At 39.8% G+C, this 24,502-nt stretch overlaps 1 protein-coding gene across 15 annotated transcripts; it reads right to left on the bottom strand.

The window, feature by feature from the left end:
- Nucleotides 1-264: 264 nt before the first annotated feature.
- Nucleotides 265-24,270, bottom strand: LOC107766842 (uncharacterized). 15 transcript variants are annotated; one of them, XM_075231163.1, is made up of 21 exons: nt 23,940-24,224; nt 20,682-20,914; nt 20,495-20,534; nt 19,366-19,512; nt 18,993-19,285; nt 18,772-18,904; nt 18,329-18,480; nt 17,853-17,936; nt 17,685-17,747; nt 16,602-16,733; nt 16,330-16,536; nt 10,437-10,556; nt 10,182-10,228; nt 4,962-5,124; nt 4,711-4,848; nt 3,187-3,309; nt 2,987-3,085; nt 2,536-2,625; nt 2,269-2,350; nt 1,027-1,157; nt 265-876 (listed from the first exon to the last, which is right to left on the bottom strand). In XM_075231163.1, exons 6-21 carry the CDS (start codon nt 18,827-18,829, stop codon nt 733-735), a joined length of 1,833 nt encoding a protein of 610 aa, XP_075087264.1. In that variant the 5' UTR covers nt 18,830-18,904; nt 18,993-19,285; nt 19,366-19,512; nt 20,495-20,534; nt 20,682-20,914; nt 23,940-24,224; the 3' UTR covers nt 265-732. The 15 variants fall into 15 exon arrangements, 12 of the variants coding, with proteins under 12 accessions (XP_075087264.1, XP_075087257.1, XP_075087256.1 ...); XR_012699424.1 differs by lacking the exons at nt 18,993-19,285; nt 19,366-19,512; nt 20,495-20,534 and adding an exon at nt 1,900-2,045 and having other exon boundaries at nt 2,269-2,363; nt 23,940-24,055; nt 24,138-24,270; XR_012699423.1 differs by lacking the exons at nt 18,993-19,285; nt 19,366-19,512; nt 20,495-20,534 and having other exon boundaries at nt 2,269-2,363; nt 23,940-24,055; nt 24,138-24,270.
- Nucleotides 24,271-24,502: the final 232 nt, after the last annotated feature.

Raw genomic sequence — 24,502 nt, forward strand, 5'->3', positions numbered from 1 at the left:
ATATGTCATTGCTTTGGATTTAACACAATACGTTATCACCCAAGGATGTTCCGGCAGTGATGTCAAAAGCCAAATTGTACTTTCAATATTTTCATGGTCAATAAAGTTAGAAAAATACTTTTCAATGATTCCCACATTGCTGATGCACAGGATCTTTCTTGTGCTAGCAGTGCTAACTAGGTGCATCTCATGCAGAGTATACTCGGTAGCCAATCTGAAAAATGATGAACATGAGGAAAAAAAGAAAAGAAGGGCAACCCGGCGCACTAAGCTCCCGCTATGCGCAGGGAACAAATGATAATTAAAAATTACTTGTACAACAGACTCATATTCACAAGGGAATAGATAGCATAAAGCTTGAAGTTTCGCTAATACTAGAGAGAGCCTACCTTAGACAACTAAACAGTGACCAGAAAGAAAAAAAATGGAGAATAACTTAAACAACTAATATACATATTGCTAATTCCCTCGATATGTCAAACCATAATGAGGAAGAACTAAAGACTCAGAGACCCGAGTCAACTAGCTAAGTTACAGTGTCCCAACTGGATCATATAATATAACCAGTTAGTACACAGTACACGCCTACGGACTAAGGATGCTTCATAAAGACCCTTTTGTTGAGAAACATGAACACGGCAAAGTTCAGAAGGCAAGTGGCGATTTCAATGAATAGTTAATCCGATCACTAGCTTCCTCCAATAATAATGCCATCTACTTAATCAAATTCATTCATCTGCGTCGTACTAAGCCAGAGTGATGGTGAGCTTTGCTATCATTCTGTATCCCTTCCACATAAATTGGCAGTAGAATGATCTCAGAGATCTCATTCAACAACACTTCTTCAGTGATGTTGTCAGTAATACTTCTCAAAACCTAAATTTTGCCGTACAGGAACCAAAATTAGTCTACTAGGTTGCTAACTATCTAATATATGACAAAATATGGAAAAGGTTATATTAAAGCACAAGTCTACGTATCAAAAAATCAACCCGTGAACTTAGTATTTGCCAATAAAGCAAGTACCTTCCTGTACGTGTTGTAATCATTTGGAGTTCCTTTATCAATTCTGGTCCTCATCCACACCCATTCTTGGTTATTGGAATCCCAAGAACACTCTATTATTTTACCCAAGTAATCTGACGGGTCAGAACTATCTGTAACCATGAAAGAAACCAATTTCAGAACATGCACCAGCGTATAAACGCCAGCCAAGCAGGAAACCCGAGTTCACGGGATACAAAATAAAGTGCAGGAGAACTGCTCAGATATGCGTCTACAAGGACAGCAGAATAGACATTTCGCTGGATGTTTATATCATCACTGCTAGTATCAGTAACTCCAAGCAACAAGAACCAACTATTGGAAAGACCATTTTAAAGAGCAAGAGAAGAAACAAAGCTGTTGAACTCCTGTCAAAAGCCTGAGAGGTGCACATCCTATTCTGACAAGCATGATCTTGTTAATCAAAAATTCACATAAAGACTAATGTGACACCCTAAATGTGGATTATCTGGTTCACGGTCACGTGCAACAAGGAATTCCCATATCTGTGCTTCCATGTACTTTTCCTGAAAATGTAAACAATCTTCTACTGGCACTTGATCCATTGAGAACCTTACCGTAAATTCCAAATAATCCCACTAACATATCCGACCTTTTTCAACTTTAGCAACTGATTCAATTTCAAGTTGTGGATGATCCACGTTCTCATTACTAAGAATCAACTATAAAAGAACAAAAAAGTTTAAAAGAACAAGATTACGCGTCTTGAACTTAGTGGAAAGTTGGATTAGAAGAGGATCAGTTGTCAAACAGCAATGCTGCCTTAGTTTAGCCACAGCAGCAAGTACCAACAGAAATTTTTATCCACAATCTTATTACTATTTAGCAACTCACAAGTATCAAAAAAGGAATCTTGGCAATCGAAACAGAGCAAGTCGTGAAATAGCCTCCACTAGATCACACATTGAATGCAGGTTACTCACTCAAATACGCGAACCGCATCCGATTCCCCACAAAACATCATCCACCTAGAAGTTTTACTAAGCAATCACATCCATCCAGGTCAGGTAAAATAAACAAGACAGGAAAAAAAAGACTAAACGATTTTTTCCTTTTTTTTTTTTTTTGGTTAAGTCAATAAAAACTAAACGAGCATGGGATGCAGATGATATCCGCCTCCTATATTCCCACAAACCCCAGATTGAGGGAAACCTTCCTGCATGATACCACAGGAGATTAACTAATACAACATGGATTTCTAACCTGGGAAAACGACTCTATTCCCTTCCATCAGTTTCTTCTTCCCTCGTTCATGTAGATAAAGCAATTCACGACCGTCAACCACCTGTTTTATCACACTAATATGAGAGAATAAAGCATGATTCGTTTAACAGCAGCCATTCCACATAAAGAGTGGAAGACAAATGACATTTGACAGGTCAAGGGGTAAGGAAAAAACAAAAATAAGAACCAAAACGGCAAAGAGGAAATGGAAACAGCTCTAGTCACTAAGAGAGCAGAGAACACTACCTCAAACAGGAAGTCAACCGAGTTCATCTCGGGGTATTTCCACTTCAACAGACCATGATGCGTGAGAGGAACATAAGGATCTAGCCAACCCTAAAAAGGAAAGAAAACAGTAGCTGAGTGTCAAGAACCTAAAATGATTAGATTTGTACGATTTATGTCTCTGTTTCTGTTACTGTAAGCCATAAATATGTCATATGTCAATTAAATGAATGAGGATGTGCTAGCATCTCTAATACTTCTCTGCATCACAACATAAATGCAGAATAAACGTTGAAAACATCTTCCAAACAGAGGTCCCCAACAAAGCAATCAAGACATACATGCCATACAACTTGGAGACATCAGATATCTGAAGGGATGTAAAAACTTAACTCCTGCGGGGAAGTCCAATACAACAATGTAACAAGAAGATATTCAGTGCAATGACTAAAGATTTGTCGCTCTTAAACACCTGAAAAATAAGACCATCTGCTTCATGTGAAAGCTCTGGAATAAGTTCTTTGAGAACTTTTCTGACAGTAGAGAGCAGCCAAAAATTCTTCCTCCTCATCTGGCAGACGTTGAGATTTCAGCAACCACATTAGCTCGAAATAATATGATAGTAGAAAAAGTGACTTTTATGTACTATACTCCAAAGTCGACAAAACATACCCTGAAAGGCTCACACTCATATCTATAGTAAGGGTTTCCACTCTGGCATATATGTTGGCGTTCATGATTCCTTGGCCCGATCACTTCTTTGTCAATCATTCTCCAGCGTTCACAAAAGGGTTGCTGTAAGAAATACCAAAACAGAGAATGAGCAACATCAATGGAAAGATGATGTTTGCAGAAAAAAGCAGGCAATCAAGCCAAACAGAATGAGGTGAAGTGGGTAAAGCTTAACCAGAGTGAGAAAGATAATTGAAAAGGCATTTTAGATACATAAGTTTCTTGATCTCCAACATTTATTTCATTTAGTATACAAAAATATAATCACCCCACAGCACACAGCTGATTAAGAGAACAAGATGATCGAAAGTACACGAAACATGCTCGTGCTTTGTTTGCTCCATGAAGTAAATAGTGCCAGTATAGACAGTACAAATATGAGTACTACGTGTACATATAGTTTTACTGATAAGCATTGGACTGATGCATATCTTGCTTTCACTCGCTCCTATCAGGGTGTTGGAGCTCTAGTTGCAGTAAACACAATAACTTTTTAAATTTAGCAAAAGGAGAAATTGCCGTATGACGGAGGACCCGACTAGTTTGGGATCGATTGATTGATCACCGGCTTAGGTAACCACATGGTTGAGATGCACCTCAAATACCATAAAGAAACAAAAATTCACTAACTAATCAAGGCAGTAAATGCCTCGTATTAGTGGTGACATCATAGCCAGCTGGAGCTCTCCCGCATGATGAAAACCATGTAAACAAGTTTTAAGCCATTCCCAAACCAAAAGCATATTAGCATTCATCCACTTTAAAAATTCTAATGAAGCTATATGTCCCTGAAGCTCCATTTTCTACAGAGGGCAGTCCATTATCCATTTGAGTTTCGATGCTGAAAACAACAGATTTCTCATTAACAATAGTTTAAACAAATCACCACTACTATTATCCCATAAAAGAACTAAACACCAATTAGTAGAGATAACACGCAACTTTCAAGAAATCAAGAGGTACAATACCTCTGGGACAAAAAAGTCAAAATATCCTAATCTTCTAAAATTCACAAAGCATAAATGACTTTCAACATGCCCCCAAGACTTGCGCAGCGTGTAATTTGTGGGTTAGGCGCACGCCACTGGTTTGAACCCCGCCAATCAAAAGCGTAATATTTAAGTGGAGATGGCTAGAGGTGCAGGCGCATTAACTAACAAGTTCCGAACCGTAAGCCACTGGCCATTGGGATTTCTCAATTATCAAAATAAATACTAACACGACCTCAAGTAACATAAAAGAAAGTCTTACACTTCTACCACGAAACAACATTTAGGGAGAGAGAAAATGTTTTTGGAACGGACTAAAAAGGAAATAGCCCATTTTGTCAAGAAGAAAAGGAAAGTGGTAAAGCCAATACTGGTATAATTCCCGGTGATACAGAGAACCAAAAGCCCCTGTAGGCAAAGCCAACATTAATTTTTCAAGAAGAAAAGGAAAGTGGTTTCCTGAGAAGAATCCAACCTCTACGATAGACACACCGTTGAGGGCCATCATATCATAAATTAGGTATCTCCTTTCTTGCTTCTGTGTGCCAGGCAAAGTATCAATTACCATCTCTCCGTCAAGTAAAGTGAAGTGGTGGACCCTTTTGGCTACACCCTAGGAGAGAGAACGAGAATTTCATATGATAAATCATAAACAGACAATATCAAACAGTGAGATATAAAAGGGGGAAAAAAAGATCATAACATCCTAATAGCTGAGTGGCATACTTCATCAGTGTGTGTGCACGGAAATCTCATTTGAACCCTTCGGAAGTTGAAATGTCTATCAATTAAGAAACAACCACCCATCGTGATCAGCATCATATACCGTGTCCCATCAGCCTTCCATGTAGCATAGTAGTAGCGCTGCCTTAATAATTGCAAGTTGTCCCTGCACATCATGACAAAGATTACCTTGTGATGAACTCTAATAGATGGGTCCTTGCTTTGTGTTGGATGCTACCAAGCAATTGTTTTTTCAGAGAATATTAGCGTCCATGTCCAAACCCATATGACGTTCAAATATGAAGACACATAACATTATCATCCGTGAGTAAAATTTGTATAAGACATCTAAAGAAAATACAACTACTCGAAACACATTAGATGGGCAAGCTATCATGCAGAATAAAGAGAACCTCTTATTACTACCAAACAAAATGAGCAGAAAGAAGATGTACCCCAAAACCCCTATGAATTTATAGCATCACATTTCAGGATGATGGAAAAAGAATGTTAAGGCCAAGAAAATTCTTATTTGTGGCCTTGGTCCTGATGAATACAACAGGATATCAGCCAGCTCAAATGCTAAAGAAATTTGGGATGCCTTCAGACGACTCATGAAGGGACAAATCAGGTGAAGAGGTCAAGAATTGAAATGCTAATGAGAAACTATGAGTTATTCTCAATGAAAAGCTCAGAGCCTATTCGGGAGATGGTTACCAGATTCACCATTATCACAAATGAATTAAAGTCACTTGGGAAAGTGTTCGCTTCTGAAGACCTGATTACAAAGTTTTAAGAATTCTTCATGCTTCATGGAAAACAAAAAGTACAGCCATTAAGGAAGCCAAGGAGTTGGATAAAATCTCACTAGATGAGTTGATAGGAAACTTGAAACTCATGAAATGAGGAAGTTAAAATTGCGCAAAGAGGAGTCAAAAAGAGATAAGGCCCTGATGGAAGTGAATCTGATGATGATGACTTGGATATGGCTATGCTTGTTAAGAAGCTCAACAAATTCATGAAGAATCCCAGAGGAGGTCTGAGTAAAGAGAACTCCAGCAAAGCTAAGACTATGGACAAGGTGTCATATGATGGTTGCTACAAGTGCAAGAAGTTGGAACACATGGTTAAAACTACCCAATATGGGAAATTGAGTGGAAGAAGGAACGATCTGGAAAGATAAAAGAGATAAGTTGAAAGAACGTGGTTTAAATCGAAACAAAGGTTTTACTAGGGCCATGAAATAGGCATTCCTGGTAGCATATGAAGATAGCGGAAATGAAGAGGAGGAAGGAAGTGACAATGAGGCCATAAGCTTGTATGCAGTAATTGAGTCTGAAGAGCCTGACAAATGTTCCAACACGTCATCATCTGTGCAGTTAGGGATGCATGTTGAAACACCTCCTTTATTTGATGGACACCATTTTGATGAATGGAAAATGCGTATGGAGGTATTTCTTCAAACTAAAGATTACGATCTATGGGAAATTATCCGTCAGGGACCAAGATACCAATGAAGATAAACTCACTGGAAGTGTCAAAAGAGAAGAAGAATATAACTCTGAAGATCTTATTAAGAAAAATGCAAAGACAAAAGATATCCTCTACAAAGGTCTTCAAAGAAGTATGCTCTACAAAGTATCCTCACGCTCATCTGCAAGAGACATATGGGACTCTTTGGCTGCAGAATATGGAAATGAAGATATTGAACTAGCTTTGAATTTTGATGGCAATGCCAGATGAAAAAAACAACACTGAAGAGGAAGTGATGGGGATGATGGCAATGAGTGACTCATATGTTGAAAATGACTCAAGTGAGGTGAGTACTTCTAATCTGAAAGAAAACAGTCATTCTATGTCCAAAAAAAACAATTAATGTCCATAATATTAACTTTGATGGGTTAAGTTGACAGACTAAGTGCAGGAAATGATCAGTTACTCAACAATCTTTCCAGTGTCAAACTTGACTACAAGGGTTTTCGAAACAAACAAAACTGAACTTGAACTTGACTACAAGGATTTTGAAACAAACAAAACTGAACTTGAAAATGTGATCAAAACCCTTAAACCAAGTTCTTACTCTAACTTCTGAGAAGACAACACTTAGTTTGCAACATCAAGAATCAAGAAAAGTGCCTAAAAGGGAAAGGAAATAAGTAGTGATATACAGATTTATCCAGAACATGGAAGCACCAGAGTTCTTTCTCACCCTCTTGAGAACATCACCAATCTAAATACAAGAGTGCAGACCAAATTATCTCTAAAAACCATGTAAGTTTCAAAACATTCTTATCATAAATAGAGCCCAAAAACATAAAAGAAGCTCTAAAAAATCCGGACTGGATAATTGTTATGCAAGGGGAGCTTAATCAGGTTGAGAAAAAGCAAAGTATAGCATTTGGAACCAAAACCTAAAGATAGAACAGTGATAGGTACTAGATGGGTATTCAGGAACAAGCTAGATGAGCAAGGAAACATCACAAGGAACAAGGTCAGACTAGTAGTTCAGGGATACAACCAGGATGAGGGAATTGATTATGATAGGGCATTTGCTCCAGTAGCAAGAATGGAAGCTATCGGGATGCTAATAGCAAAATGCTTTTGCTGCATATATGGAATTTACCTTGTGTAGTTCCTACATATACAATGTCTCTTTTCCAGGCAAACAAATTGAGGAGATACTTTCTCCGGAAAGGCAACAAACAGGGTCACTCCTCTCTTGTAATTGGAAAACAAATACTAAAGATAAAAGAATAGGGGGTTTGGGAATCAAGAACTTGAGGAGCCATAATGAAAGTCTATTACTGAAATGGCATTAGAGATTCTACAAGGAGGACAATGCACTTTGGAGGAGAATCTTGGTGGAAAAATTCTCTTGAGAGTCAATGGTGCACCAAAACATCGACAGCACCTCAAGGCACTGGAATTTGGAAGCATATTACAGGAGGTTGGAACAAATTTGAGGCAAATATGGGCTTCATGCTTGGAAATGAAAGGAAAATAAGCTTCATGCTTGGAAATGAAAGGAAAATAAGGTTCTGGGAAGATGCATGGATGGGCCACACTCCTCTTAAAGATTGTCTAATATCTACAGTATTTCTTCGTTGCGCAATGGGGTAATTGCTGAATTTTATTCAACGCGAGGCTGGAATCTCTTTCCTAGAAGGAACTTAAATGATTGGGAAATGGGAAGTTTTTGTCTTTTGCTTCAGCTACTAGGCACAATAGCATTGGACCACAATAAAATAGATTCTATCAGATGGAAGGGACATTCCAAAGGTCTCTTTCCAGTCAAAAGTTGTTACAGTTTGCTGGAATCAAGTAACAACAGGGATTATTGGCCTGGAAAAAAAAAAATTAATTTAGCAATGCTCCTTAGAAAGTCTCTTGCTTCTCTTGGATTGTGGCTAGGGAAGCTTGTTTCACTTGTTCCAACCTCCAAAAGCAATGCTCCTTAGAAAGTCTCTTGCTTCTCTTGGAATTGTGGCTAGGGAAGCTTGTTTCACTTATTCCAACCACCAAAAGAGGGGACTAATCAGCTTTGCAGTAGGTGGCCAATGTGCGAAGAACACTACAAAGATGTTGGCCACCTTTTCTTGCATGTAGAGTTACTAGACAGCTGTGGAACATGCTTTTGGCAATACTTGGCATGTCGTGGACAATGCCAAAATCCATTTTGGAGCTATTGCAATACTGGAACACGAGGGATTGCGCAAGAAATCACAAAAGACTAGGAATACCATTCCTCAAGCCATTTGGTGGACTCTTTGGTTTGAAAGAAATAGCAGAATTTTTGAAGGCAACAGGAGAAACATACATAGCCTTAAACGAAGATGTATTTGTTTGCAAACTTTTTGGTGCAGCCTGCTTATTGTACATGATGAAGTTGGATTTCAAGACACAATAGAGGAACTGCACTTTTTGTAATGATGTCTTTTAGCACTGGCTTAGTGCAAGTATTCATAAAATCTTTGATTAATTGTCTGAAAAAAATCATTTATGTATTTTTGAAATCTAGAACTCATTCAATCTTAGATAAAAAAAATAAGGGTAGCCCAATGCACGAAGCATCTTGCAACATGTAGGATTGCAGAAGGGTCTGAATCCCAAAGGGGTGTGATCGTTTAAAAATAAATGTATTAAATTTATTAAGCTATTAAGATTGAAAAAAGAGCATGACTAGTTGTTTTAACGATGCCGATTAGCAACCTTGGTGAGAGTAAACTAACACGTACGTAGACATTCAATTTTTACCCTCCCTTTTTCGCAAAAAGAAAAATCTTACCGGAGAACAGAAACCCAAATTCTGTAATCCAAAGATCCTTGTTTAAGGTCGCGTGGATTCTCGAGGTCTTTGGTTGGGCGGGTAGTTAAAAGTAAAATACATTTGTCTGAGGTATGGTTTCATTTGCTTACTTGCGGATTCGATTTGCCAGACCCATGGGTTTGCTTTGTTAGCAGAATTAGTTTTGCATTCCGTTGGTTTACATTTAAGAGCACAAGATCTAGTTCATAGAAGGGGTGTCTAGTTAATAGAAGTTTGGGGGGTGGGGGACAAGAACCTATGTTGAAAGAGACAAGGCTAACAAGGGAGCTACTGCATTCCACTTGTCAAGTTAAGTTAGTGTCACACAAATTTTGTAGGTTGTGTGAGGCTCAAAATAAAATTTCTCTGCAAGTAACGGAATTCACACTTACAAATACAGTTTTCAGCTTGATATGCCAACTGGAAATCCTTAAGTATTAGGTACACCTCCTAAACTAAAAATCTACTTGAAGAGAAATAATGTTTGAGCATATACCATATTGGTCAGAAATATATGGCTATTGCTCGCATCCACGTGATGAAAGAGGTCCGAAATATTACTGCCACTATCCAAATGTTAAAGACAATCAACATGTTACATCATAAAGCAATGTTTCTATCGTCATTTCAGCACCATCCAGGAAATGTAGATAAATGTCATGTATCAGGAATGGAATTTTATGTACAATATTCTCTCTTTTTTATATAATAATTACTTTTTTGTAGTTCCTACTTACTATTCAGATTTAGGTGGACCAAAGTGTGAGGATTTACTTGTTCTTTACAATCAATGGGTGAACAGCGGCTTCTTGTATGCATGGCTAAGCACAAAATGCTAGACATAAGGTTACACATGACTATTACAGCAAAAACATATAATAAAGTTACAGATTCCTGAATAATGACTCAAATCAAACCTGTTAAGAGAGACTGGATGTGAGCCAGGAAAATGTGTGCCTCTGCCCTGAAAGACAAATACAAAAGGACTTAAGAGTTAGAATAGAACAGAAGAGAAATCACTATTTTGCAGAAATCACAACTGCAGAACAGAAAGTGAGTCCATCGCAAGACCAGAAATTATAGAACGCGCATAAACAGAAGAGATCATTGTATACAGATTCCATCCAACTATCAAAGAAAGACACCAAATGAACCGACCGCAAAATTCATACCCTTGGGGTCATTTTCAGTGCTTGATAACAGAACTGTCGCAAATCATCTTGCTGATCTTGTGGGACTGCATCACCCAGGATGTCGTCATTTGACAATGATATTTGTGTTTCGCGATTATCCTGAAAAGGCAGAAAATGAGTTATGAGGAAATTCTAAAAGCTCTGTAAGGATAAACCGTACTGCAAGCCCGAAGTATAGATACCAAAACTCCAACATGTTGGTACAGAGATGTAATCACGAGGAGCTATAACCGTGGTATCAGCATTATCATGCTGAGATCTATACTCCTAGTTTGACCAGCATCGTTTGAATAGATTATTACATAAAGTTTTATTGAAAATTGTTTGTTTTAGACAAATTCGGCAAGCGCCAAGTGGAACAGCTAGCTGGTAAGATGTCAAATCAAGTTTTAAGTAATGTAAGTTTTTATTATTTTATATTTTGAACAGAGAGTTTTCATTTAATGAAGGAGGCCATGTTTTCTGGGACAAAACTAAGGAAAAGCAAAATCTGGTTTCAGTATGGAGAGAGTAGTAGATTAGGCCAGATCGAGAAAGAACTAGTTCTTCTAAAAGAACAGCATGATTTCACATCCAGAATGCGGGGTGTAATTTATAATCAAGATTGATTATAGTTGCAGCATGCCAAAGACCTCCTCCTCACTTAAATACACTCCTCGCGATCCCCGCATTCATAATCAATCTTCATTATAAATTACACCCCGCATTCTGGATGTGAAATCATGTTGTTCTTTTAAAAGAACAACTAGTTCTTTCTTGATCTGGCCTAATCTACTACTCTCTCCATACTGAGAAACCAGATTTTGCTTTTCCTTTGTTCTGTTCCACAACAAAGCACCTACTTCTCTCCTGGCCCAGCCCACACCCTGTTCTCTACTCCACTAGGCCCACCTCTCTTGCTCAACTCTCTGGATCTCGCAGTCAAAGTTTGCCTTTTGGGAATCTAAACTTTTAAACAGCAAAAGGTGAATCAAATCGTACACCGAAAAATATATATAGTTGAATGTCTGCCCACACTCTTTCTTCTATGAATATGCTATCCTAAAAGTTGACCATTCTGCAACCATTTTGGTAGGAAGCACCAAAGATTAAAGCTTAAAAGAAGAGGCCAATGGTGATTGCATATAAACACCAAAATGTACTTTCCCCATAAAAGATTAGAGAAAAGGAAGGACTAACCTCGTTTATGTTTTAGAAGGTCAGCAAATATGACACTATTTGGATGTGCATTCTTCTAATTTCCCATCCGAAACACTCTTTACCAAGCTGAAAAGTTTTTCTAAGTTCTAAGCTATGTTTGGATCCTTCAAAATTCCGCCATATCAGACGGATCTTCCAAAGATGCATAACTTTTGGAGGACCCGACACACACCTAGCGGCATTTTGGAGGATCCGAGCAACATAGATTCTAAGCAAAGTTAGATCTCTTCTACCACTTTTGAGCACCTTGTCAAGCTTTTAAGAAAACTAGATATCTTCTAGAGCAAGTCTTCCTTTAAATAGGAGGACAATGAATAGGTAACAGCGTGCTTGTTCAAAAAAGAAAAGCTTGTTCAAAAATGAATAGGTAACAGCATGAAGGCACAAAAGCTGAAAATGCAAATACGAAATATAGCAATATACTGAGTTCTGAGGAACTATATGACAAATCCCTCTGACAAGAACCAACAATCCTCATCCTCATCCTTCCATTTTTTCTAGTAGAAAATATTTACATCACATTTAGGCACTCATGTTGGACAAGGAGGAGGAAATGGAAGGTGTGAAAAACAATTCTTACGCATTAACTTTTGTACTTATCTCAGACTTAATTAAATAGATAAAGCAGTATCGGAGATCATTTTTCTATTATCATTCCAGAATTGGAACGTGGGTGGAATAAAGAAAATTACATAGGAGTCAGATTCTGACCTAAAACTAGTTTGAGATTGAAGCATAGTTGATTGATTGATTGATCGTATCAAGATTCTAAGGAAAAGAAGTTGTCACTCTAAGAATACCATATCAATATTTGCTGGTTCAAATTTCACCGAGGCAAAAAGAAGCCATACTCAATATTAAGACCAGACATGGAAGGCATCTCAAGTTTGACGGAAGGAGATTCCTATAAGGTAGCTGAAATAGCCTTGACAAGCAATCAGGCTTAATGGCCAGACAATGCCTCTTAAGAAGCTTCGTGTCACAACTCGCACTTTGGAGTTGTGATTTTGGCCAAGAACTGGTGAGAAAAGGCTCTTCTGATTGTCTGACGTAGATCTGTCTACTCGGGCAACTTGGGCTTTTAAATTTTAAGCATATATAAGGGGTATAGGTGATGAAAGCTCCGACCTGCCTCCCCCATGTATAGAACGAGCTACCTTGGGGGCAACCTCAAAGGCCTGCCTAAATGACTCAAAGGAGTGTCAAAGGTATCCATACGAGTTTGGGAACTCTATGGACGGCGCGACACCTTCGGGCTAGCGTTGGGCATCAAAGTGGCGCTGGAGGTTCGATGCGTGGGACGGCCAGCCCCGCAGGTTGCCGAATGTTGGAAGGAGACCTCCGTGCCGATTGGATACTTGACGCACCTGTCATAGGGTCATCATGTGTCGACTTGCGAGCATGGCTTAGGTTCAACCATGCAAACAAGGGTCCGTTGGCCTAAAGGTGCAGTTGTGGGGCGACACTGCACTATTCGGGATGAAAGTGTGTCGCGAGGGCAATGTATGGGCATGGCACGAAAGACGCGCATGACAATGGCCAAGGGCTAAAGGTTGCCTTACTCGGGCGAGGCACGAGCTAGTTGCGGATGCACTAGGCGTGTCAAGCTTGAGGATTGGGCTGTGCACGCGAGAGCGATGCTCAGTCTTGGGCGAGGGACAAGACATGTCCTAAGCCAATCCCCCAGGGCGCGCATGGATTGTGATCCTAAGATGAAGCGCCACGACATGTCTAGGGCCAAGTGCCTAGACATCTTACGGGCGGCACAAGTTGGGGCGAGCCTCATGGGCGAGTCCCACCAACAGGCACATGATCGTGCTTGGAATCCTGGGAAAGGAAACAGGGCTGGCCTGCAGCGAGGGGAACTGCAGGCGCTACACGGGCGAGCAGGTGCCGCTACCCAATGTAAGGAAATGGGCCCGTGACACTTGGTATCAGAGTTGATTAAGGCCATACTATGCCATGGCACAAGGTCAAGGTAAGGGTGGATATGGCGAGTGCATTTTGGATGTCAGTGCGGAGATCATGTCAAAGCAGAGATTGATGTTCATATGCCACCAGAGATCGAGAACCCGATACTGATGGTCGAAGAAAGAAATGGGTGATTCCATTGTCTTTCGAGAGTCTAAGGTGCTACTGAATGAGGTGATATGCCGATGAGTCGGATGGTCAAGAAAAGGCCATGTTTGCCAGGTCGTGCAACCATATTGCGAAGAGTGGGAGCCATGGACTATAAATGTTCGGCATGATCATAGCGGAGATCTTGCCAAAGATGCGTGCGACGCATCAGTTGAGTGTTTTTCCTACGGGTTAGACTTTTGGACTGCCTGAGGGCATTGCCAAGGTGAGGAGACGGATTCGAGGGTATAGCGAAGCTTCGGAATTGGGCGAATTTCTAAGTTAGAAGGTGTCATTCTGGAAAGAAGTACGTCGAATGATCGGAGGACCGTTGAGAGTCCAAGTGCGAGGCACAACCGAACCGGGAAGCCGTGCTAGCAGGACCAAGAAGGTACCTGTCTATAGGGCGAGTATTGAAGTACTACCGGGAGCATTGGCTACTTGCTGAGAAAGTGACAGTTGGAAAACAAAGAACTTTGTTCGGGAATGCAGCGATGCTATGACTTTGGGAATGTAGTACTCACCAAAGGTCGTCCCAAGAGCTGGACGAATGCCAAGTGGGACGACAGTGCTAAAATGTATCCTCTACATTGAGTGTGGGAGGATCCCGCTATGCAAGAGGCATATGGGCGAAGTTGTGAGTCCGGAAGCCAACACATCTTCAAGGTAGTGAAGGCAAGGAAAAGCTACGGGAGCGGAAGGCTACGGGAGCTATCCCAGAGGCGTTTGAAGGCTATGTGAGCGATTAAGCTACTAGAGCCGCGCCAAAGACCACATTGATGTGCTAACCTGTGAAAGGAAAGCTTCAGACGGACATGAAGGCTGTGAGGGTCATGGTGTAGTTGACTAGTGTGGGTCAACTACAAAGTGAAACACCAGAGGGTGCAAGTGCGGAGGCACTTTCCAAGTGAACACCGAAAGGAGGTGAAGTGCAGAGGCACGCTTGGAAGATTCTTGGGGGAGAAGTGCATGGGAGCTGAAATGGGAGCTGAAATGGGCATACCTGATGGAGCAGACTCCGGGATGTCTTAGGCCATGATGTGTCATCGGGGACGATGACATTATGAGTGTGGGAGGATGTCACAACTCGCACTTTGGAGTTGTGATTTCGGCCAAGAGCTGGTGAGAAAAGGCTCTTCTGATTGTCTGACGTAGATCTGTCTACTCGGGCAACTTGGGCTTTTTAATTTTAAGCATATATAAGGGGGTATAGGTGATGAAAGCTCCGACCTGCCTCCCCCATACGTGTTGCCACCAAGCCGTATAGAACAAGCTACCTTGGGGGCAACCTCAAGGGCCGCCTAGATGACTCAAAGGAGTGTCAAAGGTATCCATACGAATTTGGAAACTCTATGGACGGCGCGACGCCTTCGGGCTAGCGTTGGGCATCAAAGTGGCGCTGGAGGCTCGATGCGTGGGACGGCCAGCCCCGCGGGCTGCCGAATGTTGGAAGGAGACCTCCGTACCGATTGGATACTTGACGCACCTATCATAGGGGCATCATGTGTCGACTTGCGAGCATGGCTTGGGTTCAACCATGCAAGCAAGGGTCCGTTGGCCTAAAGGTGCAGTTGTGGGGCGACACCGCACTATTCGGGATGGAAGCGTGTCGCGAGGACAATGTATGGGCATGGCACGAAAGACGCGCATGACAATGGCCAAGGGCTAAAGGTTGCCTTACTCGGGCAAGGCACGAGCTAGTTGCGGATGCTCTAGGCGAGTGTCAAGCTTGAGGATTGGGCTGTGCACGCGAGAGCGATGCTCAGTCTTGGGCGAGGGACACATGTCCTAAGCCAACCCCCAGGGCGCGCATGGATTGTGATCCTAAGATGAAGCGCCACGACATGTCTAGGGCCAAGTGCCTAGACATCTTACGGGGGCACAAGTTGGGGCGAACCTCATGGGCGAGTCCCACCAACAGGCACAGGATCGTGCTTGGAATCCTGGGAAAGGAAACAGGCTGGCCTGCAGCGAGGGGAACTGCAGGCGCCACACGGGCGAGCAAGTGCCGCTACCCAATGTAAGGAAATGGGCCCGTGACAAAAAGAAGCCATTCTCAATATTAAGATATTAAGACCAGACATGGAAGGCATCTCAAGTTTGACGGAAGGAGACTCCTATAAGGTAGCTGAAATAGCCTTGACAAGCAATCAGGCTTAATGGCCAGACGATGCCTCTTAAGAAGCTTCGGCAGTCATTGCATCCCAAGTATTGCAAGGTCATAACTCAAGAGTCTCTCATTTACAAGTTATGTTGGCAAAAAGACTCGGGAATGTCAGAAAAATTCGTGGTTTTCAAAATCAAGCTTAATAATGCACTCAAAATCAGAATTCATAGCTTTCTCACCATAAAAGTATCAGAAAGGGATGGGTTTCACATTCTAATGTTGAGAGCCACTGGAATGGTAGCAGTAGCTCAGTGTTCACATTCAAATTAAAACAGTCCTGGTGGAAACCGAAGATTAAGATTTCAACAGAGAGGGAATTAACCAAACACTTCACCCATGAATTAAGTGCCAAGAATCAAGGGGAACGTTTTCTTCAGAAACACATACAGGCAACGGAAGCGCAGGACCTCCATCATCATCGATATCCGGCATAGCATCGCCATTCAAATCAAGATCAGAAGACCTTTTCCACTCAGGTGTTACAGGGCAAACAACCATTTCAGGTTTTTCCTCATGATAAAAGGCATATAAAGCATCAATATAGTCTGGCTTATAGATCCCAGGAGGGCGAGCATCAGCAAAAATTTTGATTGCCTGCATAAAAATACTCTCATTATTCAGAGATGTAGTGCAAATAGAGGAATAGCAGAATTCCCTACCTGAGTGACAGATATCGGCAGCGTACGCATAAGAAAATGAATAATCATGAACCCAGTGCGATTAAACCCATGTGTGCAATGCACAAGAATATACTTCTTCACATCTTTCTGACGGACAAGGAATTGTGAAACCTGATAGAATATAAATGTTAGTATCTGATTCCTCTCAGTAGCAAATAGCATTCAGTGAGGATGTGAAATAGTTACCTCTCTTCACTTAAGCAGAATAATACTCAGATGACTGTGTGCTTCTCATCTATGCAGAGATTCCTAATGGTTATAAAACCTAACTAGAAGTTAACAGAACACCTTTCCTATATTCTAATAGTATGCTTTTTTAATCTGAGACAAATTCTGACTAAATATAGTTTTCATTGCAAAGACAGTATTCCCGCAGCTTATGCACTAAATACCCAAAAGGCTCTTATCTCAACTCTCAAGGATGTTCAAGTTCTTCAAACTTTGATTATTCTCCCTTTCTTCTTTTCCTTTTTCGGGGGATGGTTGAGACAGAAGCGTGCGAATTGGGATAACCCAAGGAGGACATGCAGGCATCAAACAATGCTCTTTTTCCTATTAATAATAAGAGTATAGCCATTGTGCACTAAGCTCTCGCTATATACAGGTCCAGGAAATGGCCGAACCACATTCAGTCAACAATGTGCAGCATTACCTTGCATTTCTGCAAGATTTGTTTCCACGGCTTGAACACGTGAGGTCACACTGACAGAGCAACAACTCTTACCATTTCCCAAGGCTTCCCTTTCAAAGAATAGAGTACATCTATAATGTAACATAGACATTTAAATGACATCTACCTTACCTTTCTCAAAACAGCTCTCTTTTCTATTCTCGAAAAAATTACAAACCAACTACGCATGTGCTCTTGATTAACAAACAACAGATATTAATAATTGCACCAAGTGTAACATGTCACAATAAATATGTAACAGAGAGAGCAAGAGCCAATCTAACGAGGGATGATAAAGGTATATAATTACTTCTACATGTTAGGTAAAGCAAGCAAGCTCTTCCCCACACAAAAATTCAAGTAAAACTGCAACTAAAAATATATACAATTACCTCATAGACAAATAAATGGCAAGACTCATTGTCAGGTACAGCATCACGGCCTTTGCATGGAATCTAATACACATGAAGAGTTAAAAAATCAGAACCACCATAATTCAAGGAGAAATAATACTCCCCCACCACCTATTTGCTTCCATGACGTTATTACCATGTACCAACCTTTACATGTTTGATGTCTTCTTTCCTCCATTCTGACGATGAATAGTATCGCGTTGTATTTGTGAGATCAATCACCATACCAAGCTGAAAATTTTAACATGGAAAGAGTCGGTTGTAGCTTATGCAGATGCTATGACGTCAAGGTAACCAAAAACAACTAAGGAATCAAAAAATTGAAAAGGCATCTAGTGATTCTATCATACTAAGTGGCAATACAAAAGAGAATTAAGCCTCTTGTTAGATATAAAACATCTCCAGGTCATTATATTTTATCAAAGACATAAAACATCTCTAAGACAACAACTAATAAGCAGCAGATTGTTTTCAAATTAACTGCACTGCCAACAATGTAACAAGAAATGCCTCAAACAGCAATACAATTTCTCCTCATAAAAACTTCTAGGACTCTGACATTTTCAAGATAAAATCCACACCAAGGGGATGAACAAGGACCATATTCAGGTTAACACGTTCACCTTTCTTCCCAAAACTTTCTGTTGGTGGAGGACTTGCCTCAACGAGTATCTTTTGCCAGGAAGAACACAGTCGTTGAAAGTTTCATCGAGAGGAACCTTTGAAGGAATAATGCGACCTATCTCCCGCCCAAATGCAGGACAATCCAACCAACCTGCATGCGCAATCCGCAAGATAAATGATGTAATATAACTAAGGGAAGTCAAGAAGGAGGAAACGGCGAGAGAAACAAGAACCTATGTTGAAATAAATAGCAACCTAAAGATACATAGATGACAAAAAAAAAAAGGACTATACAGAGGGAAGGAGGAATCAACTGCTACTTCTACAAGTCATCCACAGACACAGAGAAAGAGATAGAGACATAGTGAGATAGAGAGAGAAAGAGAGTAAACATGCATGGCAGTTCTTATACAACTAGTACTCTAGGGAAAAATCCAGTAACCTGGAGGAAGTCTGCTGCTAGGCTTCTGTGTCTTTGTCAGATAAATCTCATCACGCATTCGTGGCTGAGATGGATATGTTGGCCTATCATCTGGACGATGTCTTTTAAGTCTTTGAATCCTTTCCTCCCGCTCCTAACACAAATAGCATTTAGAAAGAGGGCATGGAAACTACAAAAACAAAAATCAAGTCTCCACAATATTAAGATTCACAAGAACATACCCCTATCTATGGATACTTACTCCCTTGTCGCCTATCCCTTCCCACTACCACAGAAAGAAGCAAATCCTATTTCTTCAATTCCCAACCCCCACCGCCAACGAGATTGGTGGGAGGAGGTACAGCGTGTTGGCACTAAAAAAGCTCCCATTAGATCAGTCAGATAGCTGACTTGAAAATGACCAGATTACCAACAAAATGCTGAATTTCCCGTTTAATCAAAGGATAATCTACTCAACAACCTAAATGACTTCCCCCTTCCATACTTTTTGCTGAACCTCAAACTGCTTGCTTGGCTAACCAGGGGGTAAAAAAGGAAAGCAATTACCAAAAGAATCTAAAATAAGCTAATTCGCGCTCTTCAAACATGCCATACCTAAGGCCCCATCCAAGAATCTTGAGCCAACACATAAGAGATCAGATTAAAAGTTCTGCACTTGTGAACTGACGTAGCCTCAACACCGGGGAACCAGTAAGACCTCAGCAGCTTCAGGTGAAAAATCAGTGTAGACAACTCAAGCTCCTGGATTGTGCAAAGCTTAAGTGTGGTTTGGTTTGGAGACAAGTTATGCGGGGAAAAGTAATGTTGGGATAGGTAATGCATGGATTGTTTATGTGGTGAATAGTAATGCAGGGATTGTTATGTGGTGAATAAAATCGAAAGAATTATTGTGCAGTGATGAATAATAATGAAGAGATTATTGTTATACAGGAACTACCTACTTTAAGGGTACTTTTGTCTTTAAATGGTCTAATCCACGCATTGCTCATACAAGAATTCTTATTCCACATTCTACTCCGCATAGAATAATACATAGATTTTCGCATAACTTATGCGAGTATTACAGTGTTGTTAAAAGTGAAAAGCGTCAGAAAAGGCTCCAGTTCTATCAGGGCTTTAATGACAAAGCACAATTGAAGTGTGAGCTTCAGTTAAAAAGGCACAACAAAGGAAAAAAATACACATGTAATGCAAGAAGAAAAAAAAATACTTCATCCGTAATGATTTCCTTAACAATTAACATATCCTTTTGTCAATTAGTTTAACTGTATGGAACAGCTCTATTCAAGATAGAATTATGAGCAATGAGGCGCACAACTTGGTGCTTTTGCCTACATTGGGGCATAGCCTAATGAGGCAAAGCGCTTACCTTAAGATTCTCCGAGCTTCAAAGCTTAAGTGCACCTCAAATGAGCCTTTGACAATATAGAAGTATTATTTACAAGATGATACAAAATTGCAACCAACCAATGTATAAATTATGCTAAATTTAATGAAGAGATTAATTCTCCTCATTCAAGCAACCAAAGAAGGTACTGTTATGCTGAATTTGGTGAAGAGATTAATTCTCCAATTCAAGCAACCAAATGTGGCTCTAAGGGTTTAAGGAAAATCCAACACTTAGACATGTTCAAACAAGGAAAATTCAACACTTGAGATGCTTTCTCAAGTAAATTTCCATCTGTTTGAAAACATGCCTAAAAATAGTAGTCTCCAAACTTGCCTGAAAGAAAGTTTTAGAAAGCTTTAAACTGGTTATTGCTCTGCTGAAGACAAGAAGAAAAGAAACATCAACAAAAAAGAGACAAGTATCAAACAAAGAGCAAAAAAAAAAAAAACAATAAAGAACCAAGTTCAAGTAACAGTACAGCTCAATAGTGATATAGCAAGTAGTAGAGACAGAGACGTACCCGGCGTGAAATCTCCACGGCACTCGCAACATAATCTGCATGTTCATGGCTATGTTTCACAATGAATTCTTCTGGTTCATCTTCTAATTGTTGTCCAAAAATCTCTTCGTCATCCTCTGGATGAGGCAAGGCATTCAGATCCATGCTGACAATTCAAGGCTCACCACAAAGCATATGTCAGGGTGCCTATAAGCATCTATTAGGACCACAAGGAAGCCATCACAATTATGTTCCTACAACAAATAAGACGTAAATCGAAATATCCAACAACATGGCCAAAAGAAAAGCTGATACTCTTAAGCGATAACCGGGAGGGCTGAATTTATTCAAGTTTCCATAGCATCATTCAAGTATTAAAAGTTAATGAAAGCAAACAAGCATCATAAATTCGGATACCAGAAAGAAATACATCAATGTATTGGGTACAAAAGGAAACGATACTGCAGTAGAGATGACATGAAACAGAATAACAATTGAATCAGAGTCAAAGAATACAACCAAAACGATACTGGAGTCGAGATGATACGAAACATATAACAATTGAGTCGCGTCAAAGAATACAACCCTTTTTAGTGCTAGAGAACTAGAGAGAAAAGAAACATATCAACCCAAAAAGGAACAAAAAAGTCATAGTGCTTTCCTACAATGCCATTATTTCGTTTTCATTTGGGGTCTTCGATACACAACATGGTCACTTTTGAAGGAAAGAGGTTGTTTATGAATGACAGTAGATGTGAAGTGAGAAGGCAAATAAAGGTAATATTTTTATTTCGAGTCACCCCAAGAGCAAGGTGGGGAGTTCTTGGAGGGAGAGAGCCGAGGGTCTATCGGAAACAGCCTCTCTACCCCAGGGTAGGGGTAAGGTCTGCGTTATCCCTGTTAATCGGGCCGGGCTGACCCGTTTACAACCCGGTTCAGCGCGGGTCAGCCCAGTACTGTAGCGTAGGGGCGGGCTGGGACGGGTTGGGCGGGAAGCGGGTTTCAAATGAATAGTTTTTTGATACCGGTGCACCGGAACCCGCTAAGCCCGTTAACCCGTTAACGGGTTTTTAACGGGCTACAACCCGGTTCAACCCGGTATCCGTTACAATTTTTTATTTTATTTTATTTTCTGGACCGTTGCCAACGGTCAAATTCAAATATGACTGTTGGCCAACGACCCTTTTTTGCAGAAATGGCCATTTCGGCCTACCCCTTAAGAAAATAGCCCCCACACCCCTAATATTTGATAAATTATAATTTTAACCTTTTAAAAACTATAAAACAATGCCGGAAACCAAGAACCTCATGTTGACATGGATGAACTTACAAAAATGATGCAAAGCATGTGATGTACTATTTCTTATTTTTTATAATTGTTGTAAACTTTTAATTTGCAAGTTCAAAAATAACAAAATCAAAAAAGAACTTGCAACTTAATTTGAAGTATTATATATTATTCAATAAAAATATCAAATGAAAGCTTTCGGAGCTTGATCCTTACATATTGCCTATTGGTCTTATTAAATAATTTTTTGTAGCCACTTACTTTCAAATTTCAATTTTAAAATTGTAAAATTCAAATTTCAAATTTAAAACTTTAAATTTCAAAGTTTAATTCTAAGCCTTAAAAGTTTGCAAATACTTAAGTATCAATAACATTGAATAAGAAAAACAAAATTTACTTTAAAAAAAAAAACAAAAAAAACGGCCCGGTCCAGCCCGCTAAGCCCGAACCCGGACAGACCAAAAAAACCCCCGAAAAAGTACAACCCGCTAACAGCCCGCTAATTCAGCCCGCTAACAGCCCGGAACGTTAAACGGACGGGCTGGTTTTTTTTGTGTACAGCCCGTCCCAGCCCGCCCGTTAAACACCCATAATCTGCGTACACACTACCCACCCCAGACCCCACTAGTGGGATTATACTGGGTGTTGTTGTTGTTGTATTTTTATTTTGATGATTGTAGTATCCAGGCTAGCTTGGATACACCTCGACTAATTCCATGGGATACCTACTATATCCCACCAACGGTAACTCTATCCACCAAGACTTGGAAAGACGGAAAGAAATCACCTAATAATTTTACCTTTGCTGGGATTTGAATTCGAGACCTCATGGTTATCAAACCCACTTCACTGATCATTAGGCCACATCCTTGAATTCCAAATAAGGATAATTATGTCTACGTGAGCAGAACCATCCATGAAAGAGGAACTAAAGCGTAATTTTGAGAACTCGAGGAACTGACCGAACCTCAAACGATAAGGGAGGTCCATGAAATTAACCCTTTGAGACATTACGTACATGATATTGTTCATGTACACACTATACTCCCCAGACCCCATTTGTGGGATTACACTGAGTTTGTTGTTGTTGTTCACGAGTTATGGGTTTACCTTATGCTCCCATCCGGAGTTCACATTTAACTTTGTCGCTTCGGACACCAATGCATAAACACGTAAAAAATAAAGCTTCGGACACCAATGCATAAACACGTAAAAAATAAAGAAATCCAAATATTACGAAGTTGAAATTTTTTTTTTAGAGGAATAGAAAATAGGCATTCATTAGGCAAGGTTGGAACTCATGATGCGGGCTTAATTCATACATCACACTACGCCCTTACCGCAGTGAAAAGAGTGAAGAGTTAGTTGAATAACAAAATATAATTAATATGAATGGCTATTTCTTTATAACAACTTGATCATTCACAAAAGGGAAGTTTGGCATGTAAAAAAATGGGTCAAGTGAACCAAAGGGGACAAGATAGGATAGTGAAGACACTAAAGACCTTCACTTATCAAACTGAATATCTAATGAGGGGTTGAGGAAGCACTTCTAAAATAATTGTTTTCCTAATGATCCAAAATAAAAGTTCATCAAAAGTGAGATCCTTTACCGATCAATCAAATGAAATAATAATGAGGGATTGAAGAACTACTACTCTAAAGAGTTGTGTTCATTATGATCCTTAAAAAAAGTTCATTAAAGTAGAACAAAAAAAAGTAAAAACTAAAAAGGAGCTTTTTTACTCTCAAATGGGTATTGTCTTCAATTGCATCTTTTTTACTCCTCTATTCCTAGTCTCATTCCCACCTTACCCTTCCTTCTCTCTCATGGATGCACTCTAGAACAAAAATCTTCAGGAATATAAATACTACTATTATGTTATATTATCTACCAAATTAAGCCGTCAATTAATAATTATTTTTAAAATTTTGAGATAGAAGCCATCATTAAACAGTAAGCACTAATTAACTGTAAAAAGAGCTCAAACCTTGACGGAACAATTGCAGGAATTCAGCTTGAAACCAGAGGAAAAATCTCTTTACCGTATAGCGAACTCAAAAACCCTAAAATTTTATGATTCTTCACGAGTACAAACTCAAAACCCTAGAAAGAGATACCAAAGCGCGGTGTTGTGAGAGCGAGAGATCGGAGAAATTTAAGGCTCAAAACGAAGACAAGGAATTACCGATTGCGAAGAATTGAAAGTAAATGGATGCTTGAATTGAAAACAGAGGGAATAGAAAGAGGCAAAAGCACCGTTTGAGACTAAAGCAAAGAGGAAGGACGCGAGGGTCGGGTGATTATAAAGTATACTAGAGCAAGACATAAAAGTTTCTGCTTTTTTTTCGAAAATTAGTATTTGAAATAAAATTTTTAATTTCCACTTCAAAATAAATTTTGAAATTTTTTAAAAATTTAAATTTTCAAAATTTTTACTCTATCACTCACAAAAATTCAAAAACAACCCAAAACTATTTTCATGTCCAAACACAATTCTAATTTTTAAATACTATTTTCACTTGAAATTTTTTTTTACTTTTTTTTTGTAAT

Source organism: Nicotiana tabacum, chromosome 15, assembly GCF_000715075.1.
Source record: "Nicotiana tabacum cultivar K326 chromosome 15, ASM71507v2, whole genome shotgun sequence".
Classification (NCBI taxonomy): domain Eukaryota; kingdom Viridiplantae; phylum Streptophyta; class Magnoliopsida; order Solanales; family Solanaceae; genus Nicotiana; species Nicotiana tabacum.